Source organism: Kryptolebias marmoratus, linkage group LG2, assembly GCF_001649575.2.
Source record: "Kryptolebias marmoratus isolate JLee-2015 linkage group LG2, ASM164957v2, whole genome shotgun sequence".
Taxonomy (NCBI): domain Eukaryota; kingdom Metazoa; phylum Chordata; class Actinopteri; order Cyprinodontiformes; family Rivulidae; genus Kryptolebias; species Kryptolebias marmoratus.
Window position 1 is genome coordinate 34,539,030 of NC_051431.1, and position 9,361 is coordinate 34,548,390.

General features: G+C 39.4%; 1 protein-coding gene across 7 annotated transcripts in view; it reads right to left on the minus strand.

Annotated features, from left to right (window-relative positions):
- l3mbtl2 (L3MBTL histone methyl-lysine binding protein 2) overlaps window positions 1-9,361 on the minus strand; it is a 36,539-nt gene that overhangs the window by 20,340 nt on the left and 6,838 nt on the right. For 5 of the 7 annotated variants that reach the window (XM_037981759.1, XM_037981758.1, XM_037981770.1 and 2 more), the window contains 2 exons: window positions 4,823-4,904; window positions 1,622-1,688 (listed from right to left, as the gene is read on the minus strand). In XM_037981759.1, the coding sequence (XP_037837687.1) occupies window positions 1,622-1,688; window positions 4,823-4,904 (149 nt within the window). Of the gene's footprint in view, window positions 1-1,621; window positions 1,689-4,822; window positions 4,905-8,031; window positions 8,387-9,361 lie in introns of those variants that run through there. The other 2 variants (XM_037981762.1, XM_037981763.1) reach the window with 2 other exon arrangements.

Sequence of the window (9,361 nt, forward strand, 5' to 3'; positions counted from 1 at the left end):
AAATAGCCTTGGAAGAAATCTTTTTACTAATATAATGTTTGGTTATATGTTCCAAGTCTGACAAAGTTTATGTTGTTTTAATACCGAATGCTCTTAATTAGTTCCGCCGCACAAGCGTTTGTATATTTCTGTTGCTCAGATCTCTGCCCGTGCGCATGTTATTTACCTGTGTTTACTTTTATTGTGGTCATTTATAAAGCTGTTGGTTGGTTTGACTAATTATCATTATTCATAATAATATATTGGAACAAAAAGTCATAGCTGAAAAAGCGTTTCATTATTCAATTTTTATTGATGTTAGACGATGATTCGATGCAGGTAAAATTAAGGTGACGAAACACTCCGGCGCCACTAGATCAGACGCAGGCAGGACATTTTTTTACCCCAGATGGAAGAATTCCTCATAAAACCACAGTAAATGGCTTAATATTACACAAGACATGTTAAAAACAAACTACAGGCATTGCATCTCCAGGGAAAATGCAGTGTGAATGGTTATGGCTGAATGATTCTGCTGAAAGCAGCACCAGCACGCTGGAAATAGCTAAAACCACGGCCGAACTAGCATAAGCAGGGTGAAATAGCTAAAATCATAACCATTATAATAGGTATCAACCAATGAGTTTTTATGCTATTACAACATCTTTAATATTAAAATGATAAAATAGAAATTGAGACCCTGAGTCAACCATGTCTTTAGTCACATAACTCACAGGAAATATTAAACATGTTTGGAGATAAAACATGTTTTATCGTGTTTATTTAAACCTGTTCTCTGTGTTTTAGAGCAGTTATTTGATGCGTTAAAGCATAGCATTTCCACTCTGTTACTCACATTTACACTGAAAACTGATGTAAATACATTAAAAATCTTTCTCAGACACTTACCAAGTGTTAGCTCGTTTTTCATAACAGAATATCTAACTTTAGCTGAAAATGTCCCCGTTACAGATTAATTAATAACAGGGTGAACTTGAGAGGGTCACAAAAGTTTATTTCTTCCATAAATTCGTGTTTACAGCTAATTTCACGATAAATTTGTCTGTCATTTACAGTTCTGAGAAAGATATACTTCGTTTTTGTATTGTTTTGTGAATAAATTACATTTATCAATGAATAAAAACTGAAGCAAAAACATTTCAATGGCTTTCTATTCTGAAAGGCATTGGGTGTATATTAAAGTGTGACTTTAAAAGAACAAGTCTCATTTCGAGATAGTTTTGTTAAGAAGTACTGTTTTAAGAAGCATGTTAAAAGGGAAATTATGGAAAGGTCAGCTCTTAAAATATTAACTAACTTGTAGTATAACAGGGCCTTGATCAGATTAAATAATAAAATTAGGGTAAAAAGAGATATGTATTCAAATGACCCTGCTCAGCTTTGTGTGGCTGTAAGAAACGCCATCTTGGCCATGTGCTTCAGCTTAGCTCCAGTAAAATTCCATCAAAGACAGCTTTTTTAGCCAAAATGAAATATTCCACAGCAGTCAAACCTTTAAAACTCACGACTTCTCTCAAAAAACACGTCGAAGCCAACAACTGTAAGCACTTACAATTACATCGAAGTCAAATAAACCACCGAAATACTATCTTTTACGGAGAGACAGAAAAGCATGTCTTACCTTGACCGATGCAAAATTGGAAGAGACGTGGAAAGCAAGCAGACAATGGGAGCGATGATGTATCCGTCTGTGCACGCAGTCAAGTTCGCCAAACAATAAAAAAATAAATTTAAAAAAAAAACTAAAAGAATACATTTAGTAAACAAAAGCATTTATAGACCTCCAAGGAAGAACAAATGCTGTTTTTCTCTTTAAATGAGCCTGCTAACGCCGTGATCATCGCGTTAGCATGCTAACAGGTACAGGACATGACGTCACAGACGGCGACCATTTTACCCAATGACTTATATAGTATATAAGTCAATGACCTAATAGTATAAAATTGCTTTATTTTACTCCTAATTTACACTGCATCCAGCGCCAGAAGGCTGCGCTTTGCGGTTCAAATCATAACCGATGGTTGTTTCACCAGAGGAAATGCGGAGTCAATCTGCAAGGAGCCGTTCCAACCGGAAAATGTACGAGGGAAGCATCTGGAATTTCAAAATAAATGTCCAACACAGACTATGGTTCGTCGAAATACTACGTATATAAATGAAAATATGGAGATATTTATACATACATCCAGTCAGTTACGGCCATGTCTCCACACATTTAAATAAACAAAGGAATTACACACCGCTCTAAAGGCTCGGGTGGAGGCGTTTATACTTTGCGCTTACGTCGGTGCAGTATTCTCCAAAAAGACAGGGGGCAGTACGCTACGTAACCAGTGGAAATACGGTAAAAAGAAAAAAAAAAAAAAGAGCCGCTGGTTGAATGGAGCGCGGTGCGCTGTTCGCCCCCAGTCACAAAAGGTGCACGACTATGGCGTGTTTATTGTGCCACCAGGTTGAGCGCGCAGTGACGCTGATTTGAGTACACACCGCTCAACTCTGACAAACTGCGCGCGCTCGGCTCTCTCTGCGCTTGCGACCCTAAATTGTATAATTGTATGTAAACAAGTCACGCCACCAGCCAATCACAGACTGGCCTTTTTCGTTTTCTTCTTCGTACAGTTTTATGGCGGTTGGCAAAAATAGTAAGGTTGCATTACCGCCACCTACTGGTATGGAGTGTGGCTCAAACTATCTAATATTATATTCTCCTAATCAATTTTGTTTTTCTGAAAAATCTCATGAAAATCTGATAACTTTTGCAGTCTTAGTTCCTTTTCAATATATCTACTACATTAAATATTTCTTTATTTTTCCTAAATTCCTCTAACAATATTGTCCTTCCTTTCTCATACCTTCTACACTCTAAAATAACATGCTCTATTGTCTCCCTTGTCCCACAATGTTGACAGTTTCCTGTATTGTGTTTATTTATTTTAACTAGTGAACACCCCACCCACGTCAAAAAATCCAGCAAATAGTCTGAGTGGTTAGTGCTCCGTTTCTGCCGTTAAAATTTACCTTTGTGCAGCTTTGGTTTCTGAGATATTTAAAGTTATTTTTTAGGTCATCCAAAACAAACCAAAGGTAGGTAGGTACCTACCTAACAAACCAAAGTGGGCTACTTTGTTAGTGCTCCGTTTGTGCCGCTATCCCTTATGAGATATTGCATCATTTTCTTTCAGGTGACAACTGACTTCACCTAAATTGATGACTGTGGCCTGTGCTGGACATTACCACAAAGCAAGCAGTTATTAATTACGTATGTTATTGTGCAAGTTAAATTCTGCAGATTTTCAGCTGTTGTACAATGTGTACCTTCTTTTGTTTTGAACTTCAATAAAGATTTTGAACAAGAAGAAATTTGTCTCATTTCAAGAAATGTTTTCTCACCAGGGGGATGATGAAAACTTGTCATTGTATTTAACTCTTTCTGGAATAAATTTAATCCATTCTTCAAAATTATAACTTTTAATATCTCTTAAGGAAAAGCTGCACAAACGACAGTTTTAACAGCACAAACGGAGCACTGACCACTCAGACTATTTGCTGGAGTTTTTGACGTGGGTGGGGTGTTCACTCAACTGTTTACAGTCCAAACCAGAGCTGATGACATTACATTTTACCTTCCATCCCCTTTTAGCCAACATTCCTGCTTTAGTGTGTGATCATAGCTATCTACCAACCCACTTTGATGGTCTTCTGGACAATGCACTGGTTTACATTTACCGGTATACACACACATTATATATATATATGACAAAAAAGGCCAGTCTGTGATTGGCTGGTGGCACGGCTCGTTTACATACAACTTAGGGTCGCGAGCGCAGAGAGAGCAGAGCGCGAGCAGTTTGTCAGAGTTGAGCGTTCTGTACTCTCAAATCAGCGTCACTGCGCGCTCAACCTGGTGGCACAATAAACACGCCATACACGACGTGACACCACGCAGGGGCGGGGACAGCGCGATTGTGTCACTGTTGGCGCACACACCCTCGTGCGGTGAGGTAGATAAAGGTAGCAGTTTTAGGGGTGCAGGTGGAAAAAAAAAAACATGTATAAAAAAACGACGTATTTATAATAAATAAGTGGAGCTTATAATACGCTGAGGGAAACCCTGCTAAAGATAGATGTGCTAAGCTTGTGGCATTATATTCAAAAAGAAAGACAAAGGCTGTGAATACTTCTATTTTCATTAAATTTGCAACAATCTCAATCTTTGTTCACATTGTCATAATGGAGGGTTGTGTGTGTGTGTGTGTAGAATTTTGAGGAAAGAGATTAATTTAATAAAATTTGGAATAAGGCTGTTACATAATAAAATATGGAAAAAGTGAAGCACTGTGAACAATTTCTGAATGTGCTGTATCTGTAATAACACTGACAGTTCATCCATGATTTACAGTCAGGCTTCCTCCAATAAAAGAGAGAAAACTCTTCTGCCTCTGTTCTTCATCACTTCTGTCCTGACGCTGAAGTGTGGGTGTGATTCACTAAACACTGATGTTTCGTCCGGATAAATCATCTAAACACTAGCTCTGATTGCATTTTTTAGGCCAGAAACTGAAATGTTTAAAAAGGAGTGGTTTGCCCCTGACCATCTCAGCTTTTTTGTTTGGGTTCTTCTCAAACTATAGGAAAAGTAATTAAATAAAAATTTTTGATTGAAACAGAAGAATAATGGGAGATGTTTGTTCGTACTGGACCCATTAAGACTAATCATTCAGAAAACTGGGATTTTGTGTTTCATCGTGAACCACTAAAGAAATTGGCATTTTGACCATTTTTCCAGTAAGTAAGTAAGTGTGTCTTTGTGTAGGATAAGTACCTTTACCATCCACTCCAAATAGAACTGAACGGGCTTGGTTCACTTTGTTAAGAACAGTGGCTTTTTTGGTTGGAGCTTTTCCCTGAAATGACAAAAAAAAAAAAAAGGGGGGGGTGATAAAGTCAGAGCCTCTGCATAAGAATAACGTAGCTATGATGCAATATAGGTTGGCCAAAAATTATTTTCGGACAGTTTGAGATTGTAGCTCTTTCATAGCTATTGTTAACATGATATGCATCACATAAAATGTGCTGCACCATATAAAGTTAACACATGCTGCTCAAAAAACACACACAGCTGAACAGCATGTTTAATTTAGGCTTTGGTGCTTGTGTCACTTCTCCTGAAGCAAAGCTTGTATCAAAACACCACTGTCACATGACTGATGATGACATACGAAGCTTCAAATGGTTCATTGGTTCAAAATGTTTAGAAGGATTTTATTAGAGCATACAGGTCAAGCTTTTTGAAACATTTTACTCTTTACATTCTGGGACTACAGTAGCTTAGTGCCGTAGTCTTACAAAGTGAAAGATGCAACTTCAGTTGAATCAAGTAGTGGTATCTGCTGTGAAATAATTACTAATCCTTCAGTGTTAAACTACTGAAGAAAGCAGAGAAAAAAAAAATCTCTAATCTATGTTTATTCTAAAATGTTTTTATTGCATGGGTGAGTGTGTCTGCTTATTAGAATTATTTTTAAATGTCTGACTCCCTTTAAGAAAAGGACTTAGTTGTACTTCTGGAGCAGTATCTGTCTTCAAATAACAAGCATAAATTTAATTTTAGTAATAATTCATTTGTATAAATGAACAAACCTATCAGATTAAAATGACCAGTCTTTAAATTTTACTGCTTGCATGGGATTGAAACTGTCAGCTCTTCAGTCATGTTCTTGCTGTGGCTTCAGTTGGCCACCAGATGTCACTGTTCTTACTAGTGATGGGTCTGACGACACTGAAACCTCGGCGCATGTGCCGAGGAAAACAAGGCGAAGCCCCGTGTCGGTGCGCGTATCTCTTTAATGAAAACCACGTGACCAATACAGTTCCTGTGTCGTTTGGTTGTGAATGCGCCAAATTGTATTTATAAACAGAAAATGTATCGACACGTTTGTGGGTTTTGTTGGATGGAGATAGTTTGTGTTGTTTGCTTTGCGTTGGTTTTTGGCTTGTCATCGAAAACTATGGATCAACCAAGGAAGAGGAAGTTTTCTCCCGTGTGGGATCATTTTGATCCTATCATTATTATTCCGTTCTCGTTTCCATTATTGATCATTCTTCTGTCGGGTTATTCCAATTTCTTTCTGAAGAATACAAACTTGCAATGACATTTTTTTGTACGCCGGCATCATCAGTGCCCTGTGAGAGGGTGTTCTCAAAAGCAGGAGAAATCGTTTGTAAGCGGCGCAATCGCCTTGGCCCAAAGATGTTAACGCAGCTGATGTTTCTAAATAAAAATGTGTGAATGAACCTTGTTCAGTCTGTTTCCAGTCTTTATTGAAGTTGCCTGCAATTACTTTTTAAATCCAGCAGATGTCGCCATTGAGTGATACAGCAACACAGTTTCAACACAGTGTCGACACAGTTTGGGAAATGTGCCATACACCCAATGAGGCTTCATCTGCCCATCCCTAGTTCTTACTCAGACTGAAGCCTCAAAGCTTTGAATTTTTTAAATAATTTAATAGTTTAAATAGTTCTCTACACACCATCATCCAATGCTGTCTGGTCACACTCTCCCTGCTACAACCTTTCAGTCCATAATCTCCCTCAGGTTACCTCTTCTACACAGAATGTAGTCTACCCGTTTTGGAAATAAGGTGTTAACTACAGCCATTTTCATCCTCTCTGCGAAATAGACAAACTGTCATTCCTGGTTTCTTTCCTTGACACCAAACCTGCCCAACACCTCCTCATCTCCTCTGTTTCCTTCACTATTATGTCCTGTAGATCTGCTCTGATCACCTCTGTCTCCTTCAGGACCACTGTGCTCCATTTCTCTTCCTATCCACACCACGGTAAAACAGTATAAACTCTGATGTTGCCTTTCCACATATAATACATTACCTCCAGACTGATATCTCCTTCCTCAACTGACCATCTTATTAAGTTCATAGGTTAAGTTTTGCTGGAACAGTTGTAAAGGCAGCTGTATTTTCTAACAGCAGTAGAAGCAAAATGACTGCATTAAAGATCACTGGATTTTCCACATAAACACGCCCACACCACCTGATCAATTACACAATATTTGGCACAAATCCCTGTAAGAAAAGTTCGACCAGCGAAACTGCTATGAGAATAAAAATTGTGTAATTTTCGTCACACAACCACGTGAACGAGAGCCAAGTTTGTGACTTCTCATGGAGTATAATAACATCTTCAGTCCTACACTTTTCTTTCCTCTTCTACTGGCACGTTTCCCTCCTCATGGTCTTCCACTAACAATAACACACTTTCCACCGGCATCTTGTTTGTCAACAGCACCGAGGCGGTCGACCGATCCAGTACGGTGTCGCTTGGATGAGCTTGCATGTTAGTGTTTTACACCAGATGTCCTTCCTTACACAACCCTCACCATTTACCTGGGCTTTATTGGGCAAGAGAGGTACACTGGCTTGTTTCCATCAACCTGATCAATACGAGTAAAAAGACTAATATTTCATCAACAAGAACAATTTGGAGGAGAAACATAAAAGTAACTTTATTTTCATTGAAACCAAAGGTAAATACTAATGGTTTTACCCGTGTCTGCCTATGTGTTTGTGTGCCTGTTAGCAAAATATCCCATGAACGGATATTAATTAAACTCCCATTGTAATCACCCGATGTAGTCTACAGCTGATGAACCTTTGGAGTCAACCTAATACAACAAGGCCCCCCACAGCTAAAACAAAAATGGTCATAAGGCAGTAGCTTAAGAGTTTATGGGGTTCCATTAGTGCCAAAAATATGTTTATGTGTCTATGTAAGCCGTGTATGTAGCATGCTTATGGGGTTCCATTAGTGCCAAAAATATGTTTATGTGTCTATGTAAGGTGTGTATGTAGCATGCTATGCATGTTAGGTGATATGAAAGGTAACTAAAGTTACTCTCGATGTTTGACCAAACGGCTGCAACTCCATCGTTTCTCAACACGAGAACTTAGTCTGAACTAAATGGGCCACATTTAGTGAATATCATCAGATGAAACAGGTCAGTGTCTTTACCGTCCCACTCCGGCACGTGCCGGTGTGCTCCGCGGCCTCTGAGAGCGCTGGTTCGGGGATGAACTGGGTCGGAATGGCCCTGCTTTTCAGGAGCCGACGGCGGCACCTGGGTTTAAGCGTGTGGTAGTAGTCGTTGGCCTGGAAATGTTTCTGGCAGACGAAGAGCTTGCCGAGGGCGCGAAACGGGGTGTTTATGTCCATGTTCAGTCTAAACAGCCATTGTCTCAGCCGCACCGGCTCGCCGAGGGGAAACCGGTGAAAGACGATTCTGGGCCGTTTAATTGTGCGGCAACCATCGACGCAACACGCGGGAACCATGTCGGCTAAAAACAAGAAGAAAGTCGGGAGGTCTGCTCTGAGTTTTAAAGTCCAGCGCGGTCTTCTTCTTCTTTCGGCGTGTCCTGCAGCGGCGGCCTGAGGACAGCTTGTTGCTGCCGCCTAGCGTTTGCTAATGCAAATTACAACCCAAAATGCCAGAGTTTCAGACTTACACTACGTTGACACTGCAGATCGTAATGCTCAATTCAGATTTTTGGCGCGGATCGGATGTTTTTTGGGGGGTGGGAGAGTTGCTCACATTATAATTTGTGACCATCATCCAACTCGAGTGTGAACAGCAATGACATATATGGATAGACATCACATCACGTGACTTTGGATGAGCTAAAAACGCCGCCATCTTACGGAAGTAATTCAGTTCCGCTTTTGCGCTCATCTATACAGGAAAGCTTTCTTATTGTGCTGCATTTTTCTGCACAAATCTTCACGGAAAATGTCCGGACGGCATTACATTTCATCGGTAAGTGTTTTTCTTTTAATAACAAGGCTGCTTAACAAGGAGATTAGTGCCTGAGTCTAACTTTACTGCAGAAGACGTGCATCAATACTGGACGTTATTAGCGCTAGTTTAAACGTAAAACTTTCTGTGTTATGCTTCTGTGAAGTCAAAGTCTCGCGTTTGAACATAAACATGTGGTATTAACTGAAAAGTTAGAATCAGGGAAGTGACTGCCCTGCTATTGCAAAGTTCATGGAGGTAAAATGCCTTTGTAATTAACCGTGCTTAAGATAATTTTATTATGTACCAAAAATGCAGACTTACATTTGTATAATTGTGTAATCAATGCATTGGCACACTGTCATATCATAAACATTTTTTGTTTATGCTTTCAGGAAGTAGACGCCCTGTTTGACATCTTTAACTCACATAATCTGCACTGCAGTGGCTTCAAACATCCTACATGTCAAAGCAACTGGCCTGAAGTTGCTGAAAAAGATAAATGGTAAGAACTCATTTTGTTCACACTTTATATCCACCTAATATCAAAAA